This window comes from Colias croceus, chromosome 23, assembly GCF_905220415.1.
Source record: "Colias croceus chromosome 23, ilColCroc2.1".
NCBI lineage: Eukaryota > Metazoa > Arthropoda > Insecta > Lepidoptera > Pieridae > Colias > Colias croceus.
Genome location: NC_059559.1, coordinates 949,663 through 969,803, shown reverse-complemented (window position 1 = coordinate 969,803; position 20,141 = coordinate 949,663). Strand labels below are relative to the sequence as shown.

The window sequence follows — 20,141 nt, the reverse complement described above, 5'->3', positions numbered from 1 at the left end:
GCTGCAAACATCCAGAGTGAAAAAAATCGCCTAAAACCAGAAAATCTACTAATTTTATGACTTTTTAAATAAAAATTTGCCTATTGTAAATTTTAATTATTAGAAGAGTAAACATTCATTAAATAAATAAGTCTTTTAGACGAGGTATTCGTATTCGTATTCGCCGAATAGTAGGTTTGATATTCGTATTCGTATTCGTATTCGTAAAAGTAGTAAGTATTCGTTGCATCACTAAGTAAGACTCGTTTAATTGTTTTCTTTGTTGAAAATCTTTATATATAAAAATGAATCGCAAAATGTGTTGGTAAGCGCATAACTCGAGAACGGCTGAACCGATTTCGATAATTCTTTTTTTATTATATTCCTTGAAGTACGAGGATGGATCTTATGTAGAGAAAACGTAAACATGTACCACGGGCGAAGCCGGGGCGGACCGCTAGTTCTAAATAAAAAAATAAAAAAAAAATATTCTTATAGTTCTTTACCTATCCTGTAATTATTATATAAGTTGTTACACGCATTAATTGATCAAATAAAACACACGTATTGTAACTATACTGTTTATTATAATTATATAACATACTTAATTATGATGATCCTATGATGTTATATCATTAAAAAATAATTATCACATGTCACCATCTGAATTTCCCGAATCTGAAGCTGAATCGGACGCTGTATTTTGGATTATTGAAGAAGCAGGACAGCAAGTCTCTTCACTCGTGCAAACACTGCAAGAAATACAACTTTTATCCACTACTTATAACTTACTTAGGTATTTATATTATATCCTCGTAACGCCCAGATACCTAATAAAAGGCATGCAGCTCGATAGTGGTACCGGCCCAAGCTGTTATCCAACTTTATGACATAAACGCCCACGGTACCTTTTTAAAGGTATCTGACAGTATCTGATTTGAAAACGCCGTAACATTTTAAATTACGCGCCAAATCTAATTACTGTTTTTTATCCGGCTACTGGAAAGTATGTTTTTGTCTATGGTTAAGCATTAGTGTCAATAGAAAAAGAAAATATATGTAATTTCCGGCGAAAAGTCTGGCCATCTTGACTGACTAGAGGACGTGGTAAGTTCAATCCATGATTATTGATGCAATCTTAGGTTTTTAACTGAGAGTATCTAACTCTGCTTGTTGCCAAATATGTAAATATTATAATTACATTTAGATTTACGCGAAAATAAAGAATATGCGTGTGAAATAACCTTGTAAAATCTGGATACCTTTTAGAAGGTATAAGAGTATTAACATATTATTGGATTTTAAAAGGTATAAGGGAATAAACCACTAATCAATTTGATTTGCCTTTGCAACTTATGATTTAGACCGTTTTCTCCTTCATAATATAAAGTAAATTATTGAGTCCGTTACAGAATATTTTAGTACCTATCCTTTTCAGGTAACCCAATGAGAGATGAGCATATCGATGAAGCTTTAGAAGTATTAAATCAGTCAGATATAGAAGAGTATGAACTATGTATTTGGAGATGAGGATTTCAACATAAACCAAAACTAAGAAAGCTCTTCAAGTTCTGAAGAATCTGAAAATAATATTTTTTTATTAAAAACCAACTCTTATTTGCAAAATTATTTAAAATTTCTATAGAAATATATCAATTTACTATTCTGATTTTAAAAGGTATATGGGTTGCTATCGTGTTTTTGGCTCCAATTTAGAAACTTGTTAATTTTTGCTTCTGTCATCTGTTGGAAGTGGATTTCTTCTGATAGAAATCCTAAAACACGTGATAAACTAGCCTTTAAAAATAATAAGTACAGAAAATAATGATCATATTGCTCAAAAATTGATATTTTTTTCTCAGATTGTTAGTGTGAGATATCTTTTTGGTCATTAAAATTTTGGAAGACATCTATTAATCCAAATATTTATGTTCATTGTTTTTTGTATTATAAAATAAACCCTATATTGTTTACCGCTAATCAATAATTTAAAAAATACGAATTTTGCGAAATCGAGTTTTGTAATACATTAAAGCCCATATGGCTAAATAAAGAATAACGAATTTGGGGTTATTTAGTGTCTCAAAACCTTCCACTGATATACATTTACACGCAGAAAAAATCCCACGCTCATACGGAAATAATAAGGCACTTTTTTTAGATTTCAACACCTCCGGGTCTGCACCATGTGAACCTTTTAAAAGGTACTTGGGCTGCAAGCCCATGTTTGGTAAAAATAGCCTGGGCGTTACGAGGCTATTACGTGTGATTTCTTATTTAACTTAGAACGAATTTCTCACAATAATATAAAACTTCAACTGTTATTATATTAATATTCGGTCAATAAGAACATGATTAGTTGATAAGGGAACGGCTGTGGGGAACCACAACGGTTATCGGTGAATAACCAAGGATTTAAAAATTTTTCAATGGACATAGTGTAAACTAGAAAAACGAAATAATATTTTGAACGCGTACATTCAAAGCATAATCTGACAGTAATAATGTTGTCAACTGTCAAGTACTTCGTGACGTTTAAAAATTAAAAACTGTACCGTCAAATTTCAATTTTCAATTTTGGTCGCAACAAGATAATTTAAATACCCTACATGTTTTTTAATACATTGAAAAAGAGTTTCAATTCGTATTTATACTGAAAAGCACTTAATTTATACAAGTATGGCTGATGAATCGTCAAACGATGTCGTCGCTATCACTTCTGATGAGGAAGATGACTCTTTTTCAGGTATGCCTTTGTATTTACTTTATTTTTAAGCATAATTAAACACGACGACGAAATTTTAAATTGATGTAGGGGTTGGACTAAAGCAAAGGGGGCGCAGGACTTACAAAATTTTTTGATGAAGTTGGTGTCATTATATTACTATTTATTATTGTTTTATCGTAAAGATTACGCTAATGCATGTTTTATAGGAACAACTTTTCTCTTAAATCAAAAATGGCCGAGATATTGGCCCTCAAAGATTGATGGTTTTCATTAGGTTAGGTTTCTTAAAAAAAAAAACTACACAGAAATAACCCGCTCCGTCGACGCGGAAAAAATTTTTTTCACTTTGGATCAACAATTTTCTAAGTCCTTACTTTGCACCCCCTTTGCTTTAGGCGGACCCTATTAGTATTTTCTACAAAAATTGTAATAAATTGTTCGCTTTTTTCAGATAAACCAATTATTAAACTATTTAAGCGGCTTATAGCTAATGATAGCAAACAAAACACAATACTAACTAACAATCAAATTCTCGACTTACTAAAATTAGAATTTGATATAGATATATTAGTATTACATAGCTTGGAGGTAGACATTTATATAACACTAATGAAGAAGTTCCTAAAAGACTGGCCTCAATGGGAAGACTTTGACAATACAGTGACTGAAGCAAAAAGTAAAAATGATATGAGCCTCATAAATAATATGCTACATGAGCAACATGACAATCTTAAAAATTATTTGCAATCTGTCATTGAATTAGCCAAGCCCCTTGCCAAAGAAGCAATACTTAAAGCAAAAGAATACATCAAGAATAAAAATGAAACTCCCAAAGATGACGCAAATGAAAGTGGGAATGTAGAGGCAGTATTAGAAGTAGATGCGTCTCGATCACAACTCGACAACCTCTTTCTACGATTGCCAGTAGCAGGCTCCATTTTCAATGTTGATCCACAGGCTTCACACTCGAAGATCACATTGAATTCTTTCAAAACAGAAGCCTTACTAAACTGGTGGAATATCAACATAGAAATACGGTTACGAAACAAAGGTCCCAATTTATTGTACAAGAGAGAAATGGTGCACGAATTACGACATACATTGGTGAATAAAAAATTACCGTACCAAAATAATCCATGCGTCAAACTCGACACAGAATTAAAAGTTAAATTATGGAAGAAAAGTCGAGCGACTGAGAGCCCTAAATTAATAGATTTTATAGATAAAATAGCCTCTATGTATCCCATAAAGGATAGCGATATGAACGAGGTGTTTGAATTTGTTAAAAAGGACTTATTTCTTATGCCGCAGAATGTGTTTACTGCCGCACTTTATAAGCGATACCTGAATGAATACAGCTATGTTCGTTATCACTATGTGGAGGATGATAATGGGAATTTGCAAGACAAGTACGACATACAGTTGGAAGAGATCATTCTACCGATGGTGAAATTCAATATCTCAGCGTTCGACATGAAGGATTTTGTTCTGGACGAAAACAGTGTGAGTGTGGAGTGTTCTCCGTGTAAGCAGTTGTTCACGGGGCCAGCTCTCATGGCGCAGTTGCGCGAACATATGGAGGGACATGCGCTTGAAAAGCCTTGGTTGTGTTCGAATTGTGGGTTGGAGTTTCCGATGATACTGTTAGCCGAGAGATGGTGGTCGCATCGGTGTCAGTGAATGTTAAATACTTTTGAAGAGAAATTTCTTTAGGCGCGTTGAGAGCAAAATTTCAAAGTCGCGTCATGACAATACCATCACGTTATGGAGTAAGACGACGATTTTGGTATCTTTGAATCTTGCAAAGAAGTTTCACTTTTGACACGTGTGCGCTCTTTTTTTCGATTTTTATTCTATTTTCACTAAAGAATAGTGTGGTTTACTAGTAAGAGTTAAGTAAATAATTTGTTAAGTTTCAGACACATTGTCTCTTAAGAAGATATTTTATGTGTTGTTAATTGCTCCAATTGATATTGGTCTTCCGAAAAATGTATATTTTGAGGTTCAGTAAAATAAAATATTCTTCTTTTTGTTGAATTGAAGTTGAAAAAAAAACCTTATTGTTGCATGCAATTGCATCTAGTATCGAACTGAAATAGAGAATAAATGAAAATAAGCATTACAGTTTACATTACAGTTTTTTGTTTACATTTAATTAACTAAAAAATATAATTTTTAATACAGTATCCTACTAATATTATAAATAGAAAAGTTTGTATATTTGTTGGTTACTCCTGCACGCAAAAACTGCTGAACCGATTTTCATGAAATGTAGCACACTACTAGGCGAATATATAGAACCTTTATCCTGTAAAATTGGCCAATTTATTAACAGACAATATATCTGCAAACATATTTTATGGGTGGTGGTGATTTCTTACTATCATAGTGCATTTACACCACAGATTTACACATTCGTGCGAATAGCGAGGCGAATAACCACCACGCTTCAATCTTAATAATATGTAAACAGTATGCTTGATTGCTATGATTTACTTTTTCCAAACGTCCACAAGAAGACAGTCGCGAGCTGTGTAGTTAAACAAACACGAACCTTACCTAACCCACCTCCTCATCCTAACCAAAAATTTCTGATTACAGATTCTCGACATATTACAAAATGCCGAGCGTTTTTAAACGGCAAAATAATACAATTTGCGTGCGACATGTATTAATTTTATTTATAATGTTGTCAATAATACGTACTTTTTATAAGTATGTTTAGCGTATAACGTGAAGTCGATAGCTCGTGTGCCGTAGTCGCAGAACTCCCGCCGCGTGCACACGCCGGCGTCGCCTTTCCCAGTTATACAAGATAATGGTGTCACTGTGCCTGTGTAAGAAATATGCGTTTTTAAAGGTTACACGACCCTATACATTCCAAACATATATTATAAATTTGAAAGTATTTGTGATTTCTGTCTCTTCTCCATTCTTTGACTGCTGAACCGATTTGGATGATTATTTGTACGTTTAGCTTGAGACCTGAGCCCATGAGAACGGGAACTATGCGGGTTTTTCTTTGAATACGCGGGCGGAAAGCTATATAGTTCATAATTTAAAAGGTAACAGGTAAGTATTTGTTAGCGTATAACGAAAACTTGCGAAATTTGAACGGTATAAATTCGAAATATCCTTCATAAGCGGGTAGAGCCGCGGGCGACAAGCTAGTTTACTATACAGATTACAGATGAATAAAATATGATATTATTTATAACTGTTTGACACGACTAGTACATAATATATTTTTTACATTAGGCACTGATGGATGCATGGATGTAAGTTAATGCTGATTTACACAGGGTCAGTAGACAAGTCAGTCAGCGCCGAAATTGGCGCCGCGACTGACTTTAACTGTTTACATGAAGTAAGTTTAATAGTGGTGCGTTTCTCACGGTGACCACACGTTTTTGAAGTCAGTGGGAAAAATGAATTCACGAAAACAACTGCAACGACGATTTAATTATTTCTTTTTTTTTTAATTAAAAATTTATCAATTTTGCTGTTGAATGAGTTAATAGAAATTGTAGAAAATGAGATAACTAAAAATAAACGACAATGGGTAAGAAAATGGATTTAGGGATTTAATATCCCAAAGGCACTCGTTTTTGCCATATAATTGCACCAATTTTAAGGTTTCGTCTTCGCTTACGGGTCATTTTTATCGCAAGCGAAAAAAACGTGGTCACTCTACAACGCAGCGGCAGTGACTAACCACGCACTGACTTGTCTGTTTACACGGGGTTTATTTGGCTGACGCAGGGGTGCGCGGGTGGCGGGGGGCGCCAACTGACTTTAAAATATTCGTGTCCGAATATTCAACTCAGCGCTGACTTCAAGCCTCTGTACTGACTTCAAATCTGTTTACACGGGGTTTTTTTCGGGTCAGCACTGATTTGCCTCGAATTTGTAGTCAGTTACTGACCCTGTGTAAATCAGCACTTACTCACACATTTACCTACAGCATAAAATGTCTCTATTAGATTTGCTACAGGGGTGAGGGGAAGACATAGTACAATATACAGATACAACCAGTAGGGAAGCTTCATACAATACGTTCTAGGCACAATTGACAGATATAAGAATACCCACGATTCTCGTAAACGCGCTTGCTTGTGTGCGTGAGCCATTTCGAACGTGTTGTATGAAGTTTCCCTATAGCTCTACCATGAGGTTACGCAAACGATACTCGCTAGCGATTGTAGTAAGCGGTTTGTATAAAATTTCGTACAGCGCCCCTAGTGTGCCGTAGCGGAACTAAAAAGCCTACCACGAGGTGCAATAATATACTACAGTAGTACAGTAGATAACGTATAGTAAACTATACTACACTCGCTGTAGTACCTAACCATACAATTTTTGCACCATGAGATTGTGATTACAGTATCACGTCATAGGCTATTTTTTCAGCTACCACGTTATGACGCCGCGCATTCCAGAATTTCAAAGAACGCCATCTAGCGTCATATAAATATGGGATGATTCTAATCTTTTCAAATTATTAAGCTATTGCATAGCTTCTATCGCGGGCCTTGAGCGCGGGGACCGAATCGAGAAATTCCGTAACGAAAAAACCTCACGCTCCCCACTCCGACGGGCGGAGGTGTGGCTTGAAGGCATAGCATGCAATAGCTTTACCGCGGCAGTCCCCGATTGCCATACGTCATTTTTCTTTTTTTCTTTTTAGGATTTATAGGATTAAGGATACATACCATTTGCTTTCGTAGTGGTTGTTGCTTGTGTGGAAGTCGTTATGCTTTGTGGCATTTGCATTGACACGTGAATGCAAATAAGTAGAAATACGGTAAATCTAGAATAAAAGACAAACATTAATATTCAACGGCAAATATTATTATTTATGACTCATCATATATAATTGTAAATAAAATGCTCCTGTCAGAATGTTAGTTACCATACTCCTCCAAAATGGCTGAACCGATTTTCATGAAATTTTGTGTACCTGTTTAGTAGATCTAAGAATCGGCCAACATCCATTTTTCATAGCCCTAGTTATAAGTTGCCGGAAAAGCAAGTAAGTACATAAAATTCAGTTTTTATTCTTTTAGTAATTATCTCACTAAATAAATCTCGAAAACGGCTGGACCGATTTAGGTAGTTGTGAAATGTTTATCGTAGTCTGGATAGGTGATACGAAGTTCATCTGGGTATTCTAGTATCTTTTGAATTGAATCATTATAGTCGAGCCAATTTAATAGGCAACTTTTGACGTCTATCAATTTTATCTTCGAAGAGAGGTAACCTGCTTAAAAACATCGATTAAAGTGAATTAATCGATACGGATTTGAAACATTTGTCGAATTTATTAATTTATGATGATTTTTATTCACAAGTAATCAATGCATTCGATTCTAGATGTCAGATTTCGATTTTTAGAGTAACGTCTCTGCTATTTAAAAAGAAAAAAGGTATATTGACACAAAATTGTAGCGACGTCAGTTCTTCAATTCAGAAATTGTTTATTATGTTTAGTATGGTTTATCAGTAGAATGAAATCTTAAAATTACTTGTATCGGTCATTATTATTATAATTAAGTAATCATAATTGAAAAAAGTTAAGCAAATGTGCAGTTCTAACAAAACGAAATATCATGTTATTCTATGTCGTCGTTACTAGGTTACGTTGTTGAATTTTGTTGAACTGTCAAATGTTGCCTATTAAAATGGCTCTACTATAGTGTATTTTTTTTTGTAAAAATCTCTAATTATATAAGGCAAAAGAAATATGGTACTATGTAGTTAGATAATCGTAGATATTTTTAACCGACTTCAAAAAAAAGGAGGAGGTTATCAATTCGGCCGGTATGTTTTTTTTATGTATGTACACCGATTACTCCGAGGTTTCTAAACCGATTTACGTGATTCTTTTTTTGTTCGATGCGGGATGGTGTTGAATTGGTCCCATAAAAATTTTATTCGGATAGTCCCAGTAGTTTTTATTTTATGAGCATTTTTGTCTGTATTTGTAAATGTTGCAAGTGTAAGTTTGAAGTCGGTTGTTTTGAACGCAGTTATCACTTGTACTGATAATAATCACGACGGTAAGTATCAATTGAAATTAATTTAAACAAAAATTCATATGAATCATTCTACGAACATATTTTCTTCAATAGATTACAATGAGCAATGCGAACGAGTGCGTGATTTAATTTAACACGTTAAACGCTTTAAGGAATGGAAATACTCGATTTTTCTAATCGAGTATTTCCATTCAGGCCACAAGGCTCATCGGTGAGCCTTATCATACCGGACCGTTCGAGCCATGGTGGTCACCCGTGAGCGGCGTGACAGGTCCAACGTAAACGCTTCCCACAAGCCACAGACTGCAGCTATGAAACAAAACGCGTATGGAAGTGAGCCGCAAGGCCCAGTAGCCGGTACGGACTGCGTGGTTTTCAAATCCGATGGAAACTTACTAGTTTTATCCGGGTTTTTGTAAGAATGCTAGGGTTGTTGTTGTTTGCGATGCTTTCTAACTGCGTTAGCTCCTCTTGAGTTAGTTCAAAATCATCCATTTTTAGGGTTCCGTACCTCAAAAGGAAAAAACGGAACCCTTATAGGATCACTTTGTTGTCCGTCCGTCCGTCTGTCAAGACCCTTTTTCTCAGGAACGCGTGGAGGTATGAAGCTGAAATTTATATCAATTACTCAGGTCTACTGTCCCTTGAAGCTGTGAAAAAATCAAACTTCTAAGCCAACGCAATCAAAAGATACAGCCGTTTATGCCGCAAATTTTCGACGCTTGCAAGGGAATCAAAACCTACAGGGTGCTTCCCGTGAACTCAGAATCTTGAAATTTGGTACGAAGCAACGTCTTATAGCATAGATAAAGGAAAAATTACGAAAACCATAAATTTTTAGTAACATCACATAATATTTTTTTTTAATAATTTTAAACTTACTACCCATTTCCTCATAAACGCGTAGAAGTATTAAATTGAAATTCATACCAAATACTCAGGTCTATAATACCTTTAAGCTGTAACAAAATCAAACTTCTATGTCAACTCAATCAAAAGAAACAGCAATTTAAGCTGCATATATTTTTGAAACTCGCAAGTACTCGCAAGGGAATCAAAATCTAAAGGGTACTCCTCCAGTCGACCTAGAATCTTGAAATTTGGCATTCAGAAGCAACGTTTTATAGCACACATAAAGGAAAAATTCCGAAAACCTTAAATTTTACGGAACCCTCGATGCGCGAGTCCGACTCGCACTTGGCCGGTTTTTAAGAAAAAAGCGTAACCGATCCTCACTACTCGACGTAGCGTGCGGCGCCGTGGGCCGTGCGGTGACCCCGCGGCCCCCCGCCAACGGAAAATACAAAATCCTTTGCATGAGGCCACGGGACTCACCCGTGAGCCTTTTACAATATCTTAAAAACTAGACGGTAAAAGTCGCTAGTTTTGATTTATCATACGAAATACTTAATTTTATGAACATTGGGATTAAAATTTTAAGTTGATGAAAATTACCGATTATCTGATTACGGCTTGGCTCGAATGGAAAAGTAAGCTGGGCTCACCGGTGGGTCGTAACTCGTAAAGCGTGCATCGTGTTAATAATTGTCTGTTTTAATTTGTATAAGGATCAATGTACTTTCTATATTTTATATTTTATTTATTAAATTATAATGCATTGATAACTCATCATAACGGTTACGTTAAAATGGCCTTTAAGAAACAATATGATTTTGTTACTATATTAGGTACTGTTAAAATTTACTATTTGCGGATAATAAACTCAAACTCAAACTCAAACATTTATTTATTCAATTAGACTTCTTCGAGAAGCACTTTTGAAACGTCAATACATATTTTTAACATTTACCACCGATTCGGAAAGCAGTATCTATGGAGAAGAATCGGCAAGAAACTCCATAGTTGCTCTTTTAAATCATTTCAGTATTACAATTTAATTTTACAAAATATGTAAGTAACTGTACGTATATATCATAATATGCCAAAGAACTGTCCTGTGGTTTTTACGCGACAACCCTCCATGGATTTTTATCTTCCATATATTCCTTAATGCTGTAATAAGGCTTAGGCTCTCTGAACTAATACGTTTTTTACATAATTTTTAAATTTAGCACTACTAAACTCTTTAATACTATGAGGAATTCTGTTGTAAAAAAGTATACCTTGGCCCATAAATGAATTTTTAACTTTAGCTAACCGGTAAAATGGCATTTCAATTTTATTTCGGTTCCTTGTGCCATAACGGTGTCTATCTCCTACTCTTGTGTGTAAGTCTGCGTTTTTGTGTACATATAAAATATTATTAAATATATACTGTGATGGTACTGTGAGGATACCAGTATTCTTAAAGAGATCTCTTAGTGAGTCCCTAGCACGTAAATTATATATAGAGCGTATGGCTCTTTTCTGTAATATAAATATAGTTTCTATATCTGCAGCCCTGCCCCATAGCAGAATTCCATAGGACATAATGCTATGAAAGTAGCTAAAATAAACCAATCTAGCCGTGTCTTCATCGGTGAGATGCCTTATTCTTCGAACTGCATATGCAGCTGAACTAAGCTTAGCAGCGGTGGTGGCAACATGGGCCCCCCATTGTAGCTTCTCATCTAGTGTCAAACCAAGAAAAACAGTAGAATCCACAGGGTATAATACCTCCCCGTTTAAAATAATATCCCTTTTCACCTTTTTTACATTTGGAAGGATAAATTCAACACAATTTGTTTTTTTTGCATTTAATAATAAATTATTAGCAGTGAACCATTTGGATATGCGTAAAAGAGCAGAGTTTACTTCGTCAACATTTGTGTCATGTCTATCCACATTAAATATTAATGAGGTATCATCTGCAAACAGTACTATTTCACACATATCCTGCAAATAATAAGGTAGGTCATTAATATATACTAAGAACAAAAACGGTCCTAAGATAGATCCCTGCGGAACACCTATGTTAATCGGCGCACCGCGAGATTTCTCTCCATTAACAACAACGGTTTGTACCCTGTTCTGAAGATATGAAGCTATGAGGTCCTGAGATAAACCTTTAATACCATAAAAATTTAGTTTCCGTAATAGAGTGGTATGTTCTACACAGTCAAAAGCCTTAGAAAGGTCGCAGAATATCCCCAAAGCATTCTTTGAATTTTCCCATGCTTTATATATATATGTGACAAAAGAGCTATTCCAGCATCAGTGGTAGAGCGCCCCTTTGTGAAACCAAACTGTTTGGCGTGCAGTAAACCATTTGATACAAAATGACTACATAATTGGTTTAAAATTAATTTCTCGAAGACTTTGCTCAAAGTTGGTAAAATGGAAATTGGCCTATAGTTATTGCAGTCTTCTTGGTCACCACTTTTAAATAAAGGAATAACTTTACTTAACTTTAATAAATCAGGGAATATACCACAGTCACAACATTGATTAAATATAAACGCTAAGTGGTTGGCAATGTTTTCTATAATATTATTTACTAGATTTACAGACATTCCCCAGAGATCACATGTTTTTTTTAAGTTTAATGTTTTAAAAGTTTTAACAATTTCCTCTGCAGTCACATGTCGCAATTCAAATAATACATTACACTCAGCAACATGGTCCCTCAAGTAGGACTCCGCAAGCGCTGATGACGAATTTAATTTTTCGGTAATACTAGCAGGGACACTACTAAAAAAATCTTCAAAAGCAAGCGCAACATCAGCACTTTTGTCAATGACCCTACCAGCATTAACTAGTTTTATGGTACTATTTGATTGGCTTTTGCCCATTTCACCATTAATAATTGCCCAAACCGTTTTAACTTTGTTATCAGAGTTGCGTATTTTATCTCTGACATACAAGCACTTGGCAGTGAAACAAACTTTTTTAAAAGTTTTTGAATAATTTCTAACATAACTAAGAAATGCCAAGTCTTTGTTATATTGCTTCATGCCATATAACTCATATAAAACGTTCCTGCATCTGTGTATACTAGGTGTTGCCCATTGGCTAAATGGTAAATCCTTGGTAATACTTAAAGATTTAACTTTAAAGATTTTTTCAAACTCATTATGAATTAAATTAAAAAGATTTGTAAACATTTCACAAGGATTAGTATGAAAGGATTGATCATTCAGGCCAGGCAATTTATTATTAATACTAGCTGTTGCCCGCGACTTCGTCCGCGATTAGGTCGTTTTTCGTCATTCGTCGTTTAAAAAAAATACGTGACACTTTATTTTAAAATGTTCTTAATTATTGTCTCTTATAAAATTTAACTACATTAAAATTGAACACTCTGATAAGAAAATCTTAAAATCTGAAGAAAACATGAATGAATGTGATTTAAATTCTACATTACTTAGTATCAAATAATAATCTAAATTAAATGTAGATTAACAGTTTGAGCACACCATTATAGAATATGTACCTAAGTATTAAATTACGTTAGTTTACATAGTAACTTTACTAAAAACACGATTTCTATGACTATCTTTCGCGACAACTAAGCATGTTTGTGGTAATACTGTGGCCTGGGCGTTATAACACGTCCAGGGAGTTCCTGAGTGCCGATATCACCATCTTGAGGAAAAGCTTCTAATGTTGATTTAAAACTGCGTACATACGAATTAACCTGTTCTAAAATTGTGAAATGAGTTCAGTTTTAAATTTGAGAAATATTGATTTCTTGTATTCCACTATTTGTTGTAGTCGAATACAAAATATATTTAAACAAAATTAGGTTGGCCTTCAGGCAAAAGGGATCCTATCAAATGGTAAACTTGACCTTGTATCTTAAAAGTAAGCATGAACGGACCTTCTGATAATTATTGAGCACCAAAGGATCATTTGAAACGCACTACTATAAGAGCGAATATTGTCTAATAACAGTTTACATTGCACAGTAGGTATGTTCATATTCGCGTCCCTACTCTAGTCATTGCTTATGCTCATGTTCATCTTCAAGAGATCGAATAATATTATGATGCACCCTATCATTTGTCAAACGGTCTTCATATTGTACGGTCATAAGTTTCAGATTCTCGAGATAAAATATGACTGTCGTGATCAGTAGTGAGACGTAATTCCCTCTCAGTGAGGGTTTCGGTCTCACGGGATAGTACAATATGCCGTTTGCGATCAGCTGTGAGACGTCATACCCTCTCAGTGAAGGTTTCGGTCTCACGGGATAGTAGGGGAGACCGGGTTTGGTTGTCTCACGGGTTGGTTGTCACAGCGGTCTTAATACAAAACTGAACTATCGAATAAGTCTGTTGACCAGCGCGCGTGGCAAGAGCGATACAGTGACAACGCTGCAGCTGTCACCACTTCGCGTCATACCGTCCCGATCTGCCGTGAGGGCCTCACACGTGTTTATTGTTTTCGCACAGATTTTTTATGATATGAGGACCCAATATGCTCCTCATAACATCACTTTTTGTGAACGAAACGACAGCGCGGTTTAATTCAATGCCAACACCATTATAAAAAAGGATTATTTTTAATTGTGAAAAAATATACCTATTATGATTTACACTATTAACACTATTTTAACATAAAATATAAGTCTGTGAGTGTGTAAAAATAAATCCAGCTAATTACACATCAAACTTATGTTTATAATTTGGTATACGACATGAAAATATATTAATTATCAAGCAATAATAATACAGATAAATACTGAACATAAGCTTAATAGATATTAAGTAGTATTAGTTAAAATATACTTTGACTACATTGACTGTTAGTCAAAGTTTATTTTACTAACAACATGTAAATGAAGAAGAAATAATAATTACCAACAAACTAACCTTTTCTACAATACTTAACACGGCACATTTTTCAAATTATCTTGCTCAACTCTACTCAAAAATTTGAGGGTTTTGTTGGAACTTTAATACGTAAAAACTATGATATATCTAAACTACGATACAACTTGCATACGGAAATGCTCATTACAATTCTGTGCCTCCAGTGAATAAGGGAATAACTCAAAAACAGCACTTTTCAGGAGAGACAAAAAACTATATATCAACACTAAGTCTTTATAACTTCAAATTTTTAAGCTTGTATGGGTAAGATATGATGTTAGACTTTAGTTTTACATATGAACAGATATTGTAACAACCCCATAAATATACTTTTTTCGTGTTTTTTTGTAGTTGTGGCCTTATGAACGAGTACTTCATGGAATAACTCAATGTATTCACATAATTTTTTTTTGCTCTTTGCAATATAACGACTTATGCCCTAATGCACTATGTTCATAGTCGCATAATACGACTTATATTATTGCCAGTTTTGGTTTTATAGAAATAATGCGACTTATTATGCTTGAAATTTGTGTACTTTATGACTCAATTGAGGCCTTTTAGTGGAACAACCATGCACGTAGCTTGAAAAACGAATAAAATCAACGGATTTTTTATCGTTATTAGATATTATAAAAACAAAACAACATTTAGGTGTTTATGTATTTAACCCTAGAAGTCCAATCTACGTAAATTTGATGTAGGTACACCGCGGCGAAATATCTTTGTCTTTTCTATATTTACCATCGAATCGCTTCGAAATCCAGAAACAACTCATTAGCCGTCGAGACCTAGCAGTACATAGTTGGCTCTTCCCTGTGAATTCCGCCATTTTGTAGTAAAGAGGATGTTGTACGTCATTTTGACGTATAATTGGGCTTTTCGTAACTTTTACGATTTTTTAAAAAAAATTATTATGTGATTTATTTGAATTTTTTTTCCAAGTCACGTTTTACATGATATATTATTATATACTATATATTGAGTATAAAATAGGATTCAGAAAACTTTAACACTAGGACGAAAAACCTTCAATTTTAGTAAATGACGATTATTGTCCTCCGCTGGATTTGGACTCCAAGCAAGAGGATTGGGTGGCTGAGATGTTGTCTGGAGAAAAACCGAATATGTCAGGGTGGTTATACATTGAGGATACAAGCACTATAAAGAGATAATAGAAGCTCGAAAACCATATTCCTGTATGTTCAGTTACCTTACAGGGAAAGTTATAGGTGGTCCGTGGCGATATTTTACGGCATGATATGAAATTTTAATAATTTCTATATCTTATAATATCAAAATAATATAGATAAATAAAGAAAATACAATGAGCCGCAAAGATTTTATGAAAAAATTAAGCACAGATTTGAAGGTGCCTTGGATGCAAATACGACTTGAAGAGACTCTACGTGACAATATTCTAATTTTTTCAAAATATGTGGTACCAGAGTATCCAATGTATCCATAATATGTTTACGATAATGCAGGACCAAAACAGTATCGATATTGCGGATTTTTTTCCTATAAAAAAAGGCAAATTACAGTGGCTAAAACGCTATATGAGAGAGAACACAATATTTATAATTTTAAACTTACCCAATTACAACAAGAAAAATATATATAAGTTTAACATTTTTGTTGGCTTTTTTTAGATGTCTCAATTATCGTTCTGTATTTATATAAACAAAGAGTATAATATCATTAAATGCACTTAAGAGTTAATTAAAACTGTATTTTTTATATCTATTACAAAAAATAGTTAATTTCCATAGAAATAAATATATTAGTATCCCAAGTTAACTGATTCATACCTTTTTTAAAAAATATAAAGATTTGTTGTTGCAGATTTATTGAAAAAACGATTTAAAAATAATAAGGAATAGTGTTTATCGTTTCCTTGTATTCAAATAGACCAATAGCAACACGGCATTAATGCGAAACTGTCTCATGTCGTCACTTGAACCAATCACACTAAAAGAGTTGTTCCTATATGCTCATGTTAGAAAAAGGACACAAATGCGTTTATACTAAAATAGTGTTAGCACGGATGGAACAAAATGAATTAAGTCTTTATTAAAAAAGTATAACTACACATACGTCTTTGTGTTCGTGGGTTATTTTGACTCGAGACGAATAGTTCCTTTGCGATTGCCTAAAATGATGGATAAGGTAACTTATACCGTTAATCACACCCTACTTATACCGTTTGGGTCATTCGAAAAAATGGGTTAGGATGCAGCTAGAGATATGACCTTTTGATATGTTGTGTATTTTGACGAGCTGAATCCAATGGTGCAATAAAAACCAAAGGGAATAACTCGTCTTACTCCCTTATTCACTGGAGGCACAGAATTGTGAATCTAAAGAATAACTAACAACATACTATTCAATTTAATTGAGCTGATGAATATCTTTTGCCTGGAAGAAATCACCGTCGCCTAATAAATATAATGTGTTTTCTTATAAAACCGTTACATAATTTATTTTATCTACTTAAATAATGAAAATGATATATTTATAAAATATAAAATATATTATGTAAAATGATTAAAAATAAATAAATGAAGCAACTACGATTCAAAGAAAACATCTTTTTCAGTGTGAGAATGCTCTTAGCAATCCTGGATGATGAACTGTATATCATGTACTCTGATCCCAGTACGGTCGATAGCTATAACGATAAATATTATAATCAGATAACCGCAAAGTCAAAATAAAAACATTGGGTACTTGTAAAGTTGTGCGTGCAAAATTTACGTTTCATTTGGCAATAACATTTTTTTCGGTACTAAAACGTAGTAGTTTGATATGTGGTTGGCTGCCCCTCCTCTCCTTCCTGAAAAATATCCTCCAAAATTTCCCGAGACACTTCCAATGATTGAATCATGGGACGTTGGACATTAACTTCAGTCAAAAATTGACAAAGCGGATGATTACTAATTTCCACTTAATCCTCGCTGCTATTTATCATCTAATCATCAATTTTCAAGTGGTGTAGTAAAAATATCAGCATAAATCGTCCTTCAAAGGCGATATAATTTTATGAGCATTGAATCTGTTAAAAAAAAAAAACAAAAGTTAACTGTAAATCTATAAAAAAGCTACTTACAAATTTTATCAAAAACTACTGTTCCCAATGCACCTCAAAATAATAAAAGAATTCATTTTATTATTTCATTCTAAAAGTCTAATAAATAATACCAACAAAAAACATTAATTGCTATCATTATAAAAAATAAATACCTATAAGTAACAACTTACCTTTTGTGGGAACGCATGATGGTGAAAATTCACAAAACACGACGATTGCATTTGATATTTTTGGTTTTATGGCATTCAATTGCTTTATAAATATCACTACATAGTATAAAAAAGTCGCTTTCTCTGTCCCTATGTTCCTTTGTATGCTTAAATCTTTAAAACTTCGCAACAGATTTTAATGCGGTTTTTTTTTATAGATAGACTGATTCAAAAGGAAGGTTTTATATATAATTTATTAGGTTTTAGACAAAGCGGACGAAGCCGCGGGCGGTAAGCTAGTAAATTTATAAAACACGAAGTTTTTTTAAAATTGTAACTTATGAACACAATCATTAGATTAACTGTAGATAATGGTGTCTAGTTTTACTTAAAATAATAAACATCTACCCTCACTTTAAAAAAAATGTAGTATATTTATTATTTACACGAAATATATCTTATAGGGAACGGAAGATATGGGTTTAAGAGTTAAATAAATAAATAACATAATTATATTTAAATTATTAATTTTTAACATTGTGTTCAGTAGTGTTAACATGTAAATTGATTTGATTTTTACGAAATCTCATAGATGGCGCTGTTACAAAATTAACATTATACAACTTTCTTTTTAAAACTATGTTTCTCTTCCCAAGTTACTTAAATGGCATAATGTTTATAGTGTCAATCTGGATATTGTCAAACAACATTTATAAATGCGTCATTTGATTATTAATTTCCAATAGTTAACGTGTGTTTGATTTTTATAACACTTCATAGATGGCGCTGTTTCAAATTTGTCGTAATACTGCTAAGATTCATTTAACTGTTTCTCTGCCAAAATTACGTAAATGACGTAGTTTTTATAGTGAAAAGCTAGATAATAGCGTGGCTTACTCAAAAACAACATTTAAACATGAGTCTTTAGATTGTACACTGTCGTAATACACGGAATACGTAAGAAAAATAAAGGTTCACAGCTCCTCCCCCGTAGGTGATAGCTTAATAATGTGTAGCCTATAGCCTCACCCGTCCTGTTAGTAATATTCATGCAAAATTTGAAGTAAATCTATGCAGTACTTTTCGAGATTAGCTCGGACAAACATACAGACAAACAGACAAACAGACAAACAGACAAACAGACAAACAGACAAACAGACAAAAATTCTAAAAACTATGTTTTTGGCTTCTATATCGATTATAGATCACGGCCCAAGTATTCTTTTAAAAAAATATTCAATGTACAGTTTTGACTTTCCTACGATTTTATTATATGTATAGATTATCTCTAAATTACTATTATCTCTAAATTAATAGTCTGTTCATTTCCGTGGAATTTACAAAAGGAACGTGTTTTATATAGAAAATTAAAAGTATAATTAAAATGTACCTAATATAAACTCAAACATTTATTTAATCAATTAGACTTCTTCTAGAAGCACTTTTGAATCGGCATAATAATTAACAATTACTACCGATCCCGAAAGCAGTAGGTATCTATGGAGGAGAGCTGGCAAGAAACTCCATAAAATATTTATATTTTAACCATTTCGAATCTATACATAATATAATAAATCTGTAGAAGGGTCAATTCTGTACATTGAAAATATTGAAAATATAAATAGCAGGGGGTGTTACTGGATCGAAACCAAGCCCAAATATGTGATTAAAAAAATTTTTGTCTGTCTGTCTGTCTGTATGTTCAGGCATCACGTGAAAACTAACGGTTCGATTTCGATGAAACTTGGTATAATTATACCTTATTATCCTGGGCATAAAATAGGATACTTTTTATCTCGGAAAAATATGTAGAAAAAAAAATCTTAATTTTTCCGCGCGGACGGAGTCGCGGGCAGAAGCTAGTATTCAATATAAATAAGGGTTTTCCGAAGGTATAACTCGGATCAATAAATTGAGAACAATATAGAAAAATTGAAAAGTTGTTCTTTCAATTTGATGTACGATTTTGGCGGTTCACACGCTCCTTAAAAATTACAACTACCTATCGCCCTTCCCGCTCTTTTTGTTGACGTTAATAAAAAAAAAATACTAAAGGCCACTCACGTTTTGCTTGTGTCCATTATGAATCACAATAATACACTGATTACAATATCGTGCTCGTCATTAATTAAATCATCGGATGCAACCGCATATTTTTATAATGAACTTGCTTGACCTTAAAGTGTAGCTGTCAATAATAATTAAGCGAAGATAGAAAACTATTAGACTACCTATTACTTTTATCTTCAACCCCAGACTGTTTACTGTATTGATATCAAAATTCATGACTTTTATAGTATGCATGAGCGAGTGAATTTGTTTGAATGCGCTTATCTCAGGAACTAGATACTACACCGATTTAAAAATTCCTTCTATGTACCTACGTGATTCCTGGGTGCCAAA

The 20,141-nt window shown here is 33.6% G+C and overlaps 2 protein-coding genes across 2 annotated transcripts; one reads left to right on the top strand and one right to left on the bottom strand.

Annotated features, from left to right (window-relative positions):
* Nucleotides 1-586: 586 nt before the first annotated feature.
* LOC123702461 lies at nucleotides 587-19,941 on the bottom strand. Its single transcript, XM_045650215.1, has 4 exons — nucleotides 19,803-19,941; nucleotides 7,420-7,517; nucleotides 5,414-5,540; nucleotides 587-731 (listed from the first exon to the last, which is right to left on the bottom strand). The coding sequence occupies exons 1-4, from the start codon at nucleotides 19,817-19,819 to the stop codon at nucleotides 629-631; spliced, it is 345 nt and encodes a 114-aa protein (XP_045506171.1). The 5' UTR covers nucleotides 19,820-19,941; the 3' UTR covers nucleotides 587-628.
* Nucleotides 2,541-4,836, top strand: LOC123702459. The gene is made up of 2 exons (XM_045650211.1): nucleotides 2,541-2,725; nucleotides 3,159-4,836. Exons 1-2 carry the CDS (start codon nucleotides 2,659-2,661, stop codon nucleotides 4,385-4,387), a joined length of 1,296 nt encoding a protein of 431 aa, XP_045506167.1. The 5' UTR covers nucleotides 2,541-2,658; the 3' UTR covers nucleotides 4,388-4,836.
* Nucleotides 19,942-20,141: the final 200 nt, after the last annotated feature.